Source organism: Bubalus bubalis, chromosome 3 (assembly GCF_019923935.1).
Source record: "Bubalus bubalis isolate 160015118507 breed Murrah chromosome 3, NDDB_SH_1, whole genome shotgun sequence".
Classification (NCBI taxonomy): Eukaryota; Metazoa; Chordata; class Mammalia; order Artiodactyla; family Bovidae; genus Bubalus; species Bubalus bubalis.
The window spans coordinates 127,048,570-127,066,080 of record NC_059159.1 but is presented as its reverse complement, the minus strand read 5'-3'; the positions used below and the strand labels follow the sequence as shown (position 1 = coordinate 127,066,080).

Sequence of the window (17,511 nt, the reverse complement as noted above, 5' to 3'; positions counted from 1 at the left end):
GGATCTTGGTAAAACCTAGATGCTGACTTGCCAGGCCTGGGGTCGGGCTCAAGATATTGTATTTCTATCAAGCACCCAGGTCATACAGGTACTATCGGGCCTCTGACCACACCCTGAGAAGCAAAGCTTAAGAGAACAGGCAAGTCTCATGTGGACTGTAAACTATCCTCAGGTGCACAGTTAATTATACCATATGGGATATGAAATGGGAATCTTCCTGATGACACCAGTTTTCTGGAAGGTGCCATGCTCATACATGCCTTTTCATAAGCAACCTGAAAGTTGCAGGGCTAAGGCCCCAGACACAGAAGCAAGAGCTGAGACAGAGACCCCAAGCCCCCAGGAAGTCACAGAATTCAGATTTCCACAGACTGTGCAATGTGAAGCAAAGCTTATTTATATCTCAAGGGACAGGGAAGACCAGATGACAGATATCTGAGTCACACTTAAATAGAAAGCCTGGTCAACCCAACTCCCCTTCTGAAGGTCTCTTGGCCTGTGTTGTGAAGCCCTCCTGGTAGGTTCCCGCTGGGTGCCACCCCAGAGACAGTGTTCCGGTGGGTCGTGCTGACTCCAGCGCAGCTCGAACGTTCTCATTCAGCTGCAGTCTTGTTACAGGGCTCTCCAAGCACTGACACTGGCGTATACTGCACTGCAATCGACAGGCGAGCCGGAGAGCCTGTCATCCTCAGTGCCTGCGATTCACATGGATGGTGCCATTTCAGTGTGATTCGTCTGGGAGAAGCCTGCTTTCAGAAGAAGGTGGAAGTATCTGGGTGGCAGAGGTGCTGCTAATTGATAACAGCCTTGCTCCTGGCAGGGAGGTGGGGAGCTGCTCTCTTTACGAGGCTGGATGAATAGAACTGCTTTAAGAGAATGTTGGTCCTGCAGACAGACAGGCGTGTGGGGTTGCCCAGCTCGGCACCTGCATGGATATATCACTGCCATCAACGGGGCCTTTGAGGTGATAACCTAGACTTTGTTATTTGAGCAGTCATTTATTTCGCTTTGTTTTAGGAGACCAAACAGCTCTCCTTTTCAATTCCAAGAAGCCGCTGTTCAATTAGCCCTGGGGGGCAAACTTTGTCACTGCAGACCTTTCTGGGCCTCCCACGAGGACAGCCATGGGATAAACAAGGGATCCAGCCTTTCAGAGTGATCAGGCTGGCCAGCACATGGGGAGCTCTGCCTTTTTAAGACTCCTCTGGAAGGGGAGGTTTGCAAAGGGGTTGGTTTTTCATTGTGGTAGAACTCAATAAGCCGGGAGAAAGAATGTAACCAGGAGAATATATAATTACACCCTCAGCTGAAGAACAGAATTAATGTTTTTCAAAAACTGATGCATTTTGCATTTTAAAAAATCTTTCAATGCACACATTCCACAAATGTGCATTTCACGAGAGCTGTGGTTCTTGATGTAAAAGTTGTGATCCTGAGGAGAAGGAGGGGGGATTAGAACTAGGGATTATGCCTGACCCGCATCCTATTTTATCTATACTGCCTCCTTGAAACAAAAAGCAACAACCACCACAATCACCACAACCACCACCACAGAGACACACACACAGGAAACAGCTCCTGAGAACAGAACATGATCCCGTGTGTGTGTGTGGGTGTGTGTGTGTGTTAGTTGCCCTGGGAAAAAAAGGTCCAGAACCACTGCTTAGAGTCTAAGATGCTGAAAGAATCTCAGTTTACTGAGGCCAGGCTCTTGTTTGTCAGATAAGGAAACTGAGGCAGAGAGCTTAGTGACTTGCCTAATGTTACGTGCTAAACTATATACAGAGCTGAGCTGGACTTGGCAGCTTTACTTCGTCCTGTAAAATTCACTTCACAAAATCAATTTTTAAAAATTTCAATCTTCTTCTGTCATGTAAAAAATGAATTGAGTCATAAGAAGAAAGTGGCAACATCACATCAAAGTAACCATTAACAGCATTTCAAGTTAGCTTCTAGCTTAGCTTTTAGTCCTAAACTCTTAGAATCAATAATTATCCTAAAATTTCAGTGTGTTTTCTCTGACTAATTTATTGCAGAATGTCAAAGATCTTTAATCTTCAGGGTGGGCCATGCTATACACTTGACCTATTTTTGTAAAGTTCAGGAAACAAATAAAAGAGGACAAACTAAAGTTATTCTACTTTACATGAAATTTTAAAGAGAAAATAAACCCTGGCCATGACACAACAAGCAACATTTTAGCTGGAAATTTATTAAGATGGCAGAATCTTAACCAGTCCCACATTTTCCTCCCCTTTTTCTCTAAGGGAAATCAGCCAGACAACAGCTTCTGATGGGCCACCAATTAGTCTGGCTTGTACTGTCTTTCTAGAGCAATTTGAACCACTCCATAGAGGCTCACAGTATAAAAATGTGAGAAAGCCAACCAGGGATCATCAGATCTCTGACATCTGCTTCAGGTGCTGTCCACCACAGGGTGAAGAGGGTCTCCAAAGGATGGGCTAGAGGAACGGGGGTTGTTTCCCCCAGAGGAAAAAAGACCAGAGGCGTACTTTGCTGATGCAAATCTCTGAAGGGCTGTAGTGGGGCAGAGATATACCCTGGAACTCTCCCAAGACAGATCTAAGACCCAAGGAGAGGACTTGACAAATGAGTAGCCGAGATGACAACAGCAAACAAACAAACAAAAAAGGCCGATAAGAAACCAAGTGAGCTCTGAACTGTGGCACTTATCATCACAGCCAATGAGGTTTATCCGAGCTGCAGTTATTGCTAATTGACAACTTTTCCAAGGAACGAATGTGGGTCAGTTGTAGTGAGTGAATGGACCTAGAGTGAAGTCAGAAGGAGATAAATGAATACTGTATATGAACGCATATATATGAAATCTAGAAAAACAGTACTTATGAACCTATTTATAAGGAAGAAACAGAGAGGCAGATACAGAGAACAGACTTGTGGGTATAGTGCAGAAAAGAGAGGGTAGGGTAGAATTGAGAAAGTACCAGTGACATATATAGACTATCATGTGTAAAACAGAGTTACTGGGAAGCTGCCATAGAACACAAGCACAGCCCGGCTCTCTGTGATGACCTAGAGGGGTGGGATGAGAGAGGAGAGGGAGGCTCAAGAGGGAGAGGAGAAATGTGTAGTTGTGACTAATTCCCCTTATTGTGTGGCTGAGGCCAACACAACATTGTAAAGCAATTATCCTCAATAAAAAAAAGAAGAAGGAAAAAAGAAACCAAATTATCAAAAGATTGCTTGTCGTGCAGAGAACTAGGTCAAGGGCAGTAACTTCAACGACTTGAATGTTCCACGGCTTCAGCATCTCAGCATTGGAGGCATCTGTTTGCACAACACGGCACATTCTTGCCTCTGGGTCTGGAAAGTTTAAGTCCTGGAAGTTGATGGAGTTTTTTTTTCCCTACCCTACTGTGTGGCTTCCACAGAGAGTTGTTATTAATAGTTGTCCAGTTTCATCAAAAAGAAAGTAATTCTGCCAGACACCACAGAAATAAAGCAGCTCATTCTCATTCATGAGTACTCAAGTTGCCAGTGCCATGAATACAGGACCAAGAGAGGTTTGAGAGATGTGATTAAAATGGTTTCCACAGAAAAGGAAGGTTAAGTTAGCGTGTCCTGCTGTTGCACTGATCACACCTGCATTTGCCCTGATGACTTTCTTGGTCATGGTCCTGGGGTAGGCTTGGGGCCAACTAATTTTCTTAACTTTCTCAAGGATTTAGGAGGATACTGGTATGCTCTGCTAGGTTAGCTCTGAGTCATAAGAAGATTTTTCCAGAACCATGTTGCAGAATTGATGGTGGCAGCTTGGTGCCACTCTCTTAACAGCCATTGGAGACAACATGCACAGCTGAGTGAGCGCTGGGTTAAGACAAAAGCTGACGGGAGCCTGGTGACCTTTGGCACCAACAGTTACATATTGCATATAAGTCAGAGAAAAGAAGCAGGGCCCTTCCATGCCAGCCTATCAGATAGTGCTAGGATCTGGAGAGCCTACTGCACAAGCATGGCTGGGGGGTGTTCCCCAGAACCAAGCCTTGGCAGGAACCCTGGCTTAGGGTAAGACTGAGATCCATGTGCCAACCTCCTCCCTTACTAGCTGAGTGATTTCAGGCAAGTTAATCGGTGTTATCATCCCCTGCATGAAATGAGTTTAAAGACAGTTGCCTTGTTTAATTTACTGAGTTATTGTAAAGGTTTAATGTATAAGAATTTTGTAAACTGTAAAGCACTATATCAATATAAGTAATCATTTTTATTTTATTGACAGGTAAAGCTGTTAAGCTGTCACTGGTTCTGGTTCAAAGTGAAGAAATGTGGGTGTGGCATGAATGCCTCACCATCTAGGAGTTACAGGGCTGGGCCTGATGATATTTTCAACAACATAGGGATATGAGAGTTGGACCATAAAGAAGGCTGAGCACCAAAGAATTGGTGCCTTCGAATTGTGGTGCCAGAGAAGCCTCTTGAGAATCCACTGGGCAACAAAGAGTAAAACCAGTCAATCCTAAAGGAAATCAACCCTGAATATTCACTGGAAGGACTAAGGCTGAAGCTCCAACACTTTGGTCACCTGATGCAAAGAGCCAACTCATTGGAAAAGACTCTGATGCTAGGAAAGACTGAGGGCAGGTGGAGAAGATGGTGACAGAGGATGAGATGGTTGGATGTTATCACCGATTCAATGGACATGAATTAGAACAAACTCTGAGAGATGGTGGAGTATAGAGGAGCCTGGCGTGCTACAGTCCATGGGATCGAAAAGAGTCAGATGGGACTTAGTGACTGAAGAACAGGAAACATATCAAGGGCTTTAAGTCACTAGAAGTATGGAGGTACCTAACACAGTCCCTGCTCTCCAGGAACTGACAATCTAGTTGGGAAATCAGACCTATACCTCCTGCAGATGCTGAATTCAAGATATGATGCATGCTAAAACAGAAGTATTAACCCAGAGCTGGGGGTTGGGGATGTGGGAGACTAATTAAACTGGAAGATAATAAAAAGGTTACACAGAAATAATGTCAAAGTGAGAAAGGAGGGAAGTGAGAGAAGGTTATTTCAGGCAGACAGAGGGCACAGCTCTCATAGAATCTTTGACTCAGAAGAGATCTGAGAGCCCAGCTCTTTTATATAGTTTTTAAAATTCCTTATATATTTATCCTGGAGAGATGATAATTCAATTTCTCCTGGAACATTTCCAATGAGAGGAAACTGATTACCTCAGAAGACAGAAAAGGTTTGGCTCTAACCTTTTCGGTTGGTACTGCATTGGATGGGGGGTGGGGGGGGTCTGTCAGATTCTATCTCTTCATTGTTGCTGAAGCACAGGCTTAGTAATATTTGGTCTTTGACTTCCTCTCAAGGGAATAAGAAAATGTCATGCGTTTTAGGACCTTTGACTTATAGAATATTATAGCTGGAAGGAACCTTAGATATCATTTAGTCCAATTTAAAAAAATCTTTCTGTGATTCATAAACCATCTTAGAGAATGTGATAAAAATCTATAGATCCTCTCCTCCGACCAAATGTACATGCGCTCATACATACAAAATACTGCCTACAGTTTCAGGGCATTCATGGAGCCCCAAAACCTGTCCCGAACTAAAAAATTTTCTTTTCATTGAGAAACTGAGGCTCAGAGAAGTGGAATAGCATGGAGTGGAATGATGGACGTGTTCTCACGCATCAGACCACAGGTGAGCAGAAGATTCAGAACTAAAGGTCAACCCTGAAGAAAGACACTGACAAATGGAAGATGTTTGGGGAGCAGGCTGCAAGGGGATCTATTACAAAGTAAGAAGGAGAGCTGGGGTTGGAGTGCGAGTATCAGGAGCACCTTCTTTAATTATCTGGAAGTTGGTTTATGGAAGAGGATTTAGACTTTTCTCTTTTGCTTCAAGGGGCAGCTCAAGATCAAAAGGGAGAAAAGAACGCCTGCCAACAGTGTGACACTCAGTCACGTCCGATTCTTTGTGACCCCATGGACTGTAGCCCACCAGGCTCCTCTGTCCATGGGGTTCTCCAGGCAAGAACACTGGCAACAGAACTGTCCACTAGTGAAATGTGCTGCCTTAGAGGCACAGAACTCCTTGTCACTTGACTTTTTGAAGACACAGAACAAACTCCCATTAAAGGAACTTGAGCATCATGAGAGCTTGAACTGGGTGACCCAAACTGGATTTGATTACATAACTCTAAGAGACACAGTCTCATACACTAGTCAGAAAGATGCTCAGGCCTCCCAAGAGCGTGGGGGTGTAAGGAAAGCTGTAAGTGAGGAAGTGAAGAAAGTTCAAGATGATTGAGACATCAGGGGTGAGGGTGGGAGGGTGGAATTAGTGGAGAGAAAGGTGAGACTTGGAGATATAAGCAGAAGTAAAATGTTACAGGGTCTGACGTAGCATCACGAATGCTGTTCAAGAATGATGCCTGTATGGAGTGGTGGGACAGAAGGATTGAAACAAAAGGACATTTCAGAAAGAGGAATTAGCACGGCTGGTGGTGGCAGCACTAGCAGGGAGATCAGGAGGTGAAAAGAGAGACACAGCTGTGGTGACGCGTTGCATGGTTCACACGGTGAGCCTGAAGTGACAGGGACAACAGGGCACGCAAACGGAAATGTCCAAAGATCTGACATGGTGGCAAGTAACAAAAGGACAGCAAAGTGGACGTGCCTGGTGGAGAGCTGATGGTCTAGGATTAGAGTTCCAGGAGATTAAGATGTCAGAGAGATGAAGGGGTTATCTGCAAAGATAAAGTAATTTAAGTTTTAAGAGTAGATATATTTTCAATGAAAAAAATATGGCAAGGAAAGAAGTCTAAGGGGCTAGCCTGTAGCGCTGACTTCAATGTGGTGGTGGTATAATTGAAAAGATGTACGAAGGGAGAGTTCAGAAAGTTAGATGGGATCTGAGCTTAGAGAGTGAACAAAAACCCAGCAAAAAGGAAGCTTCAGGGAAAAAGAGCGATCAACATAAACACAGTCCTATTTTCATGTGCATTCAGCTCTGTGCTTTGGCAGGTAGATTACAGTAGTGTTCATTTTAGCAACACAGTGGAGGTGTAGTATGAGTTATAAAGTGCTTTTAAATGGATTATAGGTATTTCCTAAAAAAAAAAAAAAAAAAAAAGCCTTAGAAAATATGACTAAAACTTCTCTCTCTTTCAATTTCTCTGCCAGCAAAATAGAAATCACTTTAAGTTTAATCTTTGACACCCTTACTTTAAGGAAGGTGATTTCTGCCATCCTAACATGAGAAGCTGGGGAGGGTATGTTGAGGCAACGTGATGTGTCTGGGCCGTCTTAGTCAATGAGGTGGCAGCAGCAAAGGCTAAATTTCACATTCTGATTTCTGTTCCTTAAAACCAAATTCAAAACCAAAATGAAACACTGACTCACATTTTCAGGAATAACTTTTGAGAAATAAAATGAACACAAATTAAATCAGTAATTCTCGATTAAAACATTTCTCTTGGAGATCTATGCTACAATGACTATTAGGAGGTGATGGTTAAGAAATGTTAAGAAACTCATTTACTCCCAATAATGAGGACCCATAAAGGGAAGACTGTGACTGAGAAAAGGTAAAGGAAGCTAAAATTTTCAGTTTTGGTAATTTCAATGATTATCACAGTAAGCACAGCTCCCATTTACAATTTTTTTAACAATCAATTTCAGAAACTAAGAATTAAGAACAGGGCTTCTCTCATGGCTCAGTGGTAAAGATCTGCCTGCCAACGGGTTTGATCCTTGATCTGGGAAGATCTCACATGCTGTGGAGCAACTAAGCCTGTGTGCCACAACTATTGAGCTTGAGCTCTAGCACCCAGGAGCCACAGCTACTGAAGCCCATGCATCCTTAAGCCCCTACTCTGCAACAAGAGAAGCCATCTCAAAAAGAAGTCTGTGTACCACAAAAAGAGTAGCCCACCTCCCCGCAACTAGAGAAAAAGCCGCATAGTAAGGAAGACCCAGCACAGCCACACACACACACACACACACACACACACACACACACAAAGAATCTTCCTGTGATCTTTATCATCAGATGTTTTGGTTTTATACCTGCTAATGCAATACTCTCTTGCTATTTAAAATACCCAACATGTGTATAACAGAAAAGCCAAACAAAAACATAATCTAAAATCAATCACTCACAGTAAAAACAATCACAATGTATAATAAACTTCCTGGGTGGCTCAGATGGTAATGCATCTGCCTCCAATGCAGGAGACCCAGGTTTGATCCCTGGGTCAGGGAAGATCCCCTGGAGAAGGAAATGGCAACCCACTCCACTGTCCTTGCTGGGAAAATCCCATGGACAGAGAATTCTGGTGAGCTACAGTCCACAGGGTCTCAAACAGTCAGATACAGCTGAGCAACTAACAGTTTCAGATTTATAACAGGCACAAATGACTATTTCACACACTATATCATTACCCAAACAAGTGTGAGGTCCTCGAAGCAAGTACTATTTTCTCCTTAGGCTCAAGTCAAGAGTGTTGTATGTGCAGTAAGAATTCAATCAGTATTTCTGGAATAAATTGCATTAGTTAGTAGGGATTTTTTCAGGAATTGGTAGGGGAGAGCAAGTTATTTATACAAGTTGGTTGCTTTAATCAAATCAAAACTAGACTTATATTTGTCTAGTAGAAGCAGGCTAGACATTGGCGTGAGTTTCTCTTGAAAAGGTAGGAAGGGTGAGAGGACCAGATACTCCTTTGTGGCTCACTGCAGGCAGGGCCCTCACCCCCAACTCCTGGCCATGGGTGGGTATGGCAGTGATGTCTCCCACAGTTAGAACCCTGAGGACTAACCTAGAGGAACAGCCACCAAGTGGAGACAAGGCCGCGGTCCTTCCTGTTGGCCTCAGTCCCCTGAAGGACTGGTGAGCAGAAGTGGGGAGGTGATGTGGATGTAGGGATCACAGTTACTTCAGATTCCCTCCTGGTTCCCTCTCCTGGCCACTTCCACCACCGTGCCCCCTTCCACGCTGATGCCTGAGTTGTGAGAACACAGTCTCTACAGCTCACACTTACTTGGCAGCAGCATCCTTTCTCAACTGCTCATGCTTCATGAGGAGATTTTTCCGGTCTCGGAAAGCTTTTCGGACCTTGTACCCTTTGTAGACGGCCTGGATCTTGAAGGCAGCGATGTCCTGTATAGCTGCAATGGACAGGGCACCATGCTCCAACATGAACTGGATCACTTCATGACGCTCCCCAAGCAGAGCATAATCCAGGGGGGTGTACCTGAAGTAGGGAGATTTTTTTTTTAAGTGTTGTAAGGTAACCCTGCTTATTTAACTTATATGCACAGTACATCATGAGAAACGCTGGGCTGGAAGAAGCACAAGCTGGAATCAAGATTGCCGAGAGAAATATCAATAACCTCAGATACACAGATGACACCACCCTTATGGCAGAAAGTGAAGAGGAACTAAAAAGCCTCTTGATGAAAGTGAAAGAGGAGAGTTAAAAAGTTGGCTTAAAGCTCAACATTCAGAAAACTAAGATCATGGCATCTGGTCCCATCACTTCATGGAAAATAGATGGGGAAGCAGTGGAAACAGTGGCAGACTTTATTTTTGGGGGCTCCAAAATCACTGCAGATGGTGACTGCAGCCATGAAATTAAAAGATGCTTACTCCTTGGAAGGAAAGTTATGACCAACCTAGATAGCATATTGAAAAGCAAAGACATTTCTTTGCCAACAAAGGTCCGTCTAGTCGAGGCTATGGTTTTTCCAGTGGTCATGTATGGATGTGAGAGTTGGACTGTGAAGAAAGCTGAGTGCCGAAGAATTGATGCTTTTGAACTGTGGTGTTGGAGAAGACTCTTGAGAGTCCCTTGGACAGCAAGGAGATCCAACCAGTCCATTCTGAAGGAGATCAGCCCTGGGATTTCTTTGGAAGGAATGATGCTAAAGCTGAAACTCCAGTACTTTGGCCACCTCATGCGAAGAGCTGACTCATTGGAAAAGACTCTGATGCTGGGAAGGATTGGGGGCAGGAGGAAAAAGGGGATGACAGAGGATGAGATGGCTGGATGGCATCACCGATTCGATGGACGTGAGTTTGAGTGAACTCTGGGAGATGGTGATGGACAGGGAGGCCTGGCATGCTGTGATTCATGGGGTCGCAAGGAGTCAGACACGACTGAGCAACTGAACGGAACTGAAGGTAATTCAGAGCACAGTTAAACTGGTGACATTATGCAGTAGGAGGAAACCTCATTCTAAGATATGGAATACTCCTCAGGCATGGCTATCTTCTGTCCTCCAGGGCTGTTCCTTTTTCTCTGAGGAGCACAGAACAAGGGTGGAGCTGGTATCTGGTGATTTGCACTGCTGACCATGTCTATTCCTCAGTTTTGCTCACTTTCTCACAAATTAGGGGCTTTGAGAATATATGATCACTTTTCTTCCTCCCCATGTTCTAAGTAATTCCTTAATCCTATCTAAAAAACACTGCAAATAATATTCTGTGAGGTTCCTAAGTTTGAGCCCATGATTACCGATAGTTAATGTTTATGAAATGAAAAATATATCTCCAAATGGAGAGAGTTAGTCTGTGAGAAGAATGGCCCTTTAAGCCCCTGCAGAAATGATGGATTATTTAACAGAGTTGGGACAACTGTACGGTCATCTGGGAAAAAAAAAAAAAAAAAGATTGTTACATCACTTTCACTCAAAAATGAACGCTGGATGAAGTAATGATCTAAATTTTTTTTTTTAAGGGAATTCCCTGGTGGTCCAGTGGTTAGGACTCCGTGTTCTCACTGCTGAGGGCCAATGTTCAATCCCTACTTGGGGAATTAAGATCCCATAAGCTTCATGGTGTGGCCAAAAAAAAAACCATGAAAGTAGAAGAAAAAATCATGGACAATTTTTAAAAATATTGGAGTGGGAAGTTTTTTCCAAAGAAAGATACAGAATGCAGAAACCTTAAGGTTGATAAATCCAAGTACATAAAAATAACAAATATTTATAGGGCAAAAACACCAATAACAAAGATAAAAGATAGTTCTTCAAACAGGAAATACTAGGGGCTGCTAGCATATAAAAATATGTTCAATGTCACTCATTTAAGAGAAATACAATTTAAGACTAATATGAGTGAGCACTTTAACCTAAAGATTAAAGAGGGAGACAGGCTCTCTACATACTAGGGAGGCAATCTAGCAATATATTTCACAATTATTCATGTATCTGCCCTCTGCTATAGCCTTTTCACTTATGGGCATTCATCCAATAGATCTGCTCTACTCTGAAGTGCTTTATGTATAAGGATATTCACAGAAGCACAGTTTGAAATAGTAAAACAATGGAAACAACCTCAATTCCATCAACAGTGAAAGTCATTTAGTCATGTCTGACCCTTTGCAACCCCATGGATTATACATTCCATGGATTTCTCCAGGCCAGAATACTGGAGTAGGTAGCCGTTCCCTTCTCCCGGGGGATCTTCCCAACCCAGGGATTGAACCCGCATGGCAGGCAGCAGATTCTTTACCAGTTGAGCTACCAGGGAAGCCCAAGAAAACTGGCATGGGTAGCCTATCCCTTCTCTAGCAGATCTTTCTGACCCAGGAATCAAACTGGAGTGTCCTGCACTCAGGCAAATTCTTTACCAGCTGAGCTACCAGAGAAGCCCTCCATCAATATAGGACTGGTTAAATAAAGTAGAGGCCATCCCATCATAAAGTCATCTGCATAAAGCAGCCATTATTGTGTACATGAATAAATAAGGAAAAGTCACCAGGATGACTTGTTCAGTGAAGGGAAAAAGAAAAAGTAAGAAACCAGAACAGTATTATGATGTGCTTCACTGATATAAAAAGAATATATCGCTATATGCTCACCTATGTAAAATATTGATATTACTCTCTAGAAGTTTCCCAAGAAAATGTGACAGTGATGTCTCTGGGGAGGAAGCTAGCTGTCTCGGAGGCAGGGATAGGAGGGATATTTAGTTTTACTAAGTGCCCTTTTATGCTTTTTAAATTTTGTACAGTGTACATACCTTTTTGATAAGTATATTATTTAGAAAAGATGGGTATTATTATTATCATAGAGTTATATATTAGAATTTCAACTGACTACTTTCTAGATCTGTGATTTTAGGCAGATTCTTTTAAAAAATACATCTTCTCTATTTTTGGAATATAAAACAAACCAGATAAATATACAGAAGAAAATAACAGTCATCTACACTCTCACTCTCAGAGTTAACCACTGTTAATATCTTGGGAAGTATGTTTCCTTTTTTAAAGAAAAATAATTACTTTGTAAAAAGGACACACAGTTTAAGAATTTAAATGATGTAAAAAGTACTAAAATTTGAGGTAAAGAAAATACCTCCACCCATCCAACTGGGGTAATAACAATGGTTGTCACTTCCTGACCAACTTACGCCCCACTTATCCTCATACAGATTTGGTATGATGAGAGAATAAAATAATCGGTGTGAAGAAGACAGCAGCGTGCCTGGCATGAGGGAAGCAGCTCATAAGAGCTGGTGTGATTAGTGCTATCACAGGACACACTGCGGCGCTTATATGTTGGTGACAGCACTTCTCACGAATGCTGTTTGCACAGACGCAAACTAGCGTTCCTGACCGCTGAACAACTGCCAGATCAGCTTCCTCTGGATGACTGCCACGGAGTCCGCGCAGTCACCGGTGTTGGAAGGAAATAATCAGCTGATGGATGAGCTGGAAAAATGATGACTATATGGGTGCATGATTAGACTCAGAAAATCAGCCAATGATTATAGAAAAGAAACTCTGTGGCGGATTCATTTTGATATTTGGCAAATCTAATACAGTTATGTAAAGTTTAAAAATAAAATAAAATTTAAACCTAAAAAAAAAAAAAAAAAAAAAAGAAACTCTTCAAAACTCACCCAACAGTCACAGTAAGATACAAAAGGAAGAGGTTTTCAGTAAATGCAAAGGGTAGTTTGGTCACTTTAGTAAGGAGACTCTAAATTCAGAAGGAAGTTCTTGAATGCTAAAATGAATGAACCCCCGTTTTAGGACAGCTTGATCTGCCAGTACTGTTCAGAAACCAGAAGGCCATAAAGTAGAGGTGCCTGAATAAACTTTAAAACATTATTTACATGTAAATAGCGTTTTGTAAATTCAGAAGAACTTTTACAAAATCCACTATATATTCTAAAATGCCTTTCATGACTGTACTTTCCCCAATAGAAAAAATCATCAGAGTCAGAGAACCACTGCAGTGAAGTTGACAGATTTAGTTTAACACACTCACTGAATAAATGAATAAACAGACCTGGAAAGATTAAGCAACGTGCTGAAGTCTACGTAACTAGTTACCTGAAAAACCTAGATGGGATTATAATCAGATGTTGCCCTGTTCAGTACAGTAATCCTTCCATAATTCATCTCTCAATCATTGAATATATGTCTCCTATGGAATGAAACTGCTTCTAAATCAATGTGCAAATGACATATGTATTTTTATTAAGCCTGATCATTTTTTCTATAATTATTAATATGTAGTATCTTTCACATAGTATATAAGAAGGATTATCAAAATATGGCTTATGAAAGTGAGGCCTAAGTTATGTGTTTACTTACAAATATGACAAAACGAAATGACATGGACATAATATTCCCTAAAGAATGCTGAACCGGAGGTCAGCAGACCTGTATGACCCTGGGCATTCTCTTCACTTCTCTGAGTTTCTGTTTCCTCATCTGTAAAACGTGAAAGGAAGGGGAGAAGAACTAGATTTCTCAGGCTGCTTGTGGATGGAAAGTTGCATTTCAAATATGTTAAATATTTTTATTATAAAAAAATCATATTTTTATTATGAGAAGCTTTAAGCATAAACAAAAGTAGAGCGAACAGCACACTAATGCTCTGTACACTCATTACCAAATAATTAGCAAAATTTTACTACATTCACTTCATCTACTCCTTTCTTTTTTATTTTTGCTCAAGTATTTTAAAAGCAAATCCCAGGGGAATTCCCTGGTGGATCCAGTGGTCAGAACTCAGAGATTTCACTGCCATGGGCCCAGTTTCAAACCCCTGTGGGGAAAGATCCCACAAGCCATCAATCAATCAATCAATAAAGCAAATCCCAGACTCTGATCATTTAATCTCTCTGCATTTTAGATTCATCTATAATAAGGTGAACATAATCACAATGCCATTGTATTAACAAAATTAACAGAAATTCCTTAGCAAGATCTAATGCCTACTCTAAACACACATTTTCCTGATTTTCTTTTAAAAAATGTCTTTTTCCTTTTTTTTTTTTTTTTTTTTACAATTAGTTTCTTCAAATTACTTCTCGGTCAATTTTTTGATTCAAGTAGACACAAACTAAATACCTAGCAAGGCTTTAAGACTAAAGCCTGTACTTAGTGTTTAGGCAACTGACCGCACTGTGATTATTACTATTGAATCTTTCTTCATCCCAAACTCAACTGAGACACATTCGAGTGCTGTGAAGATTCCCATCTATGTCAGAGTATGGCTGTCAGATAGTTATTGACTGAAAGCCAGCACTAGGTGGCAAAAATTATGTCTATACAGAGAACATCAAGCGGTTTGTGTCAATGCATGTGAAGTAAAAATTAACAGTACATTGATGGTAACCAGTCAAGAAACAATGCAGATAAAGACAAGAGACAAGATACAATTGGACTTGCCATGTGGGAATGGTCTGATGGAACAAGTAGAATGCCTAAACTGGAATGTCAATAAACATAAAAGGCAGAGCCAAGTTCTGACATTTGTACATCAAAGTGCATTGCTGATGAAACATTAAAACAGACTGGGATATTGCCACTGTCTCTTTTCATCCATAGACTGGCAAGTACACTTTGGAGGATTTTTCCTTTGGTCTTTTGGTCTGTAATTAACATATGCTTATTCCAGGAGGTGGTAAGCACCTTAATTCATAAGCTTACTTAGGTCTGAAATTCAAAATTCAGCATATAAATCGACATTGAATTACAAAAAATTATTTTTTTATTGTTTCCTAAAAAATAGCACTCAGGCAGTAAATGGTTTTATAAAAAATATACTTTATAGAAATATATCATCCCTAATTCTTAGAATTTTTAATCTTTTTGCTTCTGCAGGGTTTCAAAGGGAGAAGCCTCCGGCACCTTCACATACCTGTTTTAAGGTCAAATCCTCAGCCTTGAGGATTCTTCTGGTTTTCCAGTTTCCTTAAATGTCCAAATGCCTATCTTCATCTTTTTGGTTCTGCAGTTGTCATTTGACTATAATAGAGATGTGGAGTTCTTTATATAATCACTCTCAAAGCAAGGCATACTAATCTGCTTTATCTAAGTTTGCCTGTGGTCTAGTATTCCACATAAGTTTCTAATGAAGGTATAAATCAGGGTGATGCTACTGGGAGCCTGAAAACACTGATCTGACAATTCACCAGTTATTTACTGAGCATCTACTTTATGAAAAGCACTGTGAGCAATTCAGAGATGACCATGAGTTCTCTACTAAAAGGAAGACAAATTCTATAAAATCATAATAAAAAATGAAATGTGCCAAGGGCTATAAAGATTCACAGTGGGGAAGAGAACACAGTTTGGGACACATGACTGCAGGACCAGGACAATCGTCTTAGATGAGACTGAATTTGAACAGTAGAATGACAAGATTAACAACTATATTAGCGATCTGATTAAGAAAGGTTACTTTGGAAGGTAATGAATTGAATGAGGGAAAGATCAAAGAAAGGAAAACAAGTGAGGAGGCACTGCAATAGTTTCAGAAAGAGGTAGAGAGGGCAAGACAGTGGTGCTGGTGATGAAGTGGAGATGACAGTGTGAACCAAGGAGTGTGAGTCTGAACTATAGATTGAGAACGTACCAGCACCCAGGTGAGTGCTGAAGCCTCAGTGGTGAAGCCTCAGTGGTTGGTCAGGTTGCCAAAGGAGGTAGGCTGAGAGAATAGATACACTCCTTGAAGACTGTTTATATTTGAAACAGAAAAAATGCAACAGAAGCCAAAAGAAATGGAGAAGGAGCATGATTAGAAGAGAATCCTAATTCTAAGAGAACTGGGAAAACATACTGGCACAGAAGCTTAGAGAACATACAGGCTCAAGAAGGTGAAGAAGAGGAGTCAACAGAGAGGAGATGTAGAAGGGCCAATGAGGGGGGCAGAGAAAACATCATGTGCTTTATCAACTAGGAATCTGTCAGGGACCATTCAGATGCAGATTTCAGTGTAAATGAGAGGGCGGATGCCAAACTGCAAAGGCATGAATGGTGACAATGAAGAAACGGAGGCAGTAAAGACACTGCGAGAGAAGGCAAAGAAGACAAACCTCAGAGAAAAGAGACTTGGAAAATAACAGATGGAGGGTACAAATAATGGGGAAAGGCTCTGAAAGAAGTGGGAAAGATGAAGGGGTTGGCCCCATGTTTCCTCTGAGACAGCGGGCTTAAAGAAAACCCCTCTTTTTCTACAAAGTGTCCCACCTCCTGATAGAAAGAAAAAGCTGGTGGTGGCTGAGGGCGTAGGGATGGTGCCACTGCAGGGCCACTTCAGTGACCGTATCCACGAACAGTGAAAACTAAAGCACAGATCTGGGCAGGGGGCAGGTATGGAAATCTAATTACCATCTTAGTTGTCACCTACAAATTACTAGAATCTTCCTAGATCCAAGACCATCAAGAATGTCTCCTGCTTAGACTTCACACTATGTTGAGTCCTTTTTATTGGGTCTGGGTCACTGGATAGCAACCCCAGCCTAACTCTGTGAATCTCATATTATTTAAGAAATCTGTATTAAGATTAAAATCCTGAGCTTTAGCCTCAGTTTCTCCTTATTTTTTCAAGCTACATGGTGGTATCTCTGTTCACTAACTGATAATATCCTCTTCATCAACAGAAACTTCTTGAACATATAACACATCTCACTGGCCTAACTGAATTCTTAGTCCTGGTCAGTCAGGACTCCCCTGATTTGATGCTAGACACACATCAAAAGAAGACCTACATTTCTTCATCTGGAAAGTGTGAGCTTGCCCTAAGTAATGCCTGAAGTTTCTAATAACTTTAAAATCCCATGATTCTAAATCAACACTACATGGAACTTTTGTTTTCTTCTGGTTCAAGATTTCTTAGTGTAGTGTTTCCTGATGAAATACTATTTCTGAACGAGCATCTAAACTTGAGAATTTTAAAATGTGACAGAAAGGATGTGAGATGAACAATGATGCATTCTTTTTGCCAGTGGCTTACCTCTCTTCATTGTTTTCCATCTGATTAGGGAAAGCAGCAAAGTCTAGTAGTAATTTAATGGCATCAAGGTATCCATTGTTACAGGACCAGTGCAAAGCTGTTCTTCCCTACAAGCATAAACAGAAATCAAATACATCTGGTGTCAGTATTTTGGGACACATATTTATTTACGCTAACTCAAATATATAAATATTTCTCCCAGTTGCTTACTTACAGAAAGAGAAAACATTAAGTATACAGTGGAGAAAATGAACGGTATCTT

General features: G+C 41.3%; 1 protein-coding gene across 5 annotated transcripts in view; it reads right to left on the bottom strand.

The window, feature by feature from the left end:
- INVS (inversin) overlaps positions 1-17,511 on the bottom strand; it is a 132,362-nt gene that overhangs the window by 26,031 nt on the left and 88,820 nt on the right. For all 5 annotated transcript variants that reach the window (XM_025281801.3, XM_025281807.3, XM_025281804.3 and 2 more), the window contains 2 exons: positions 17,250-17,356; positions 9,032-9,244 (listed from right to left, as the gene is read on the bottom strand). In XM_025281801.3, coding sequence (XP_025137586.3) covers positions 9,032-9,244; positions 17,250-17,356 — 320 coding nt within the window. The remainder of the gene's footprint in view (positions 1-9,031; positions 9,245-17,249; positions 17,357-17,511) is intronic.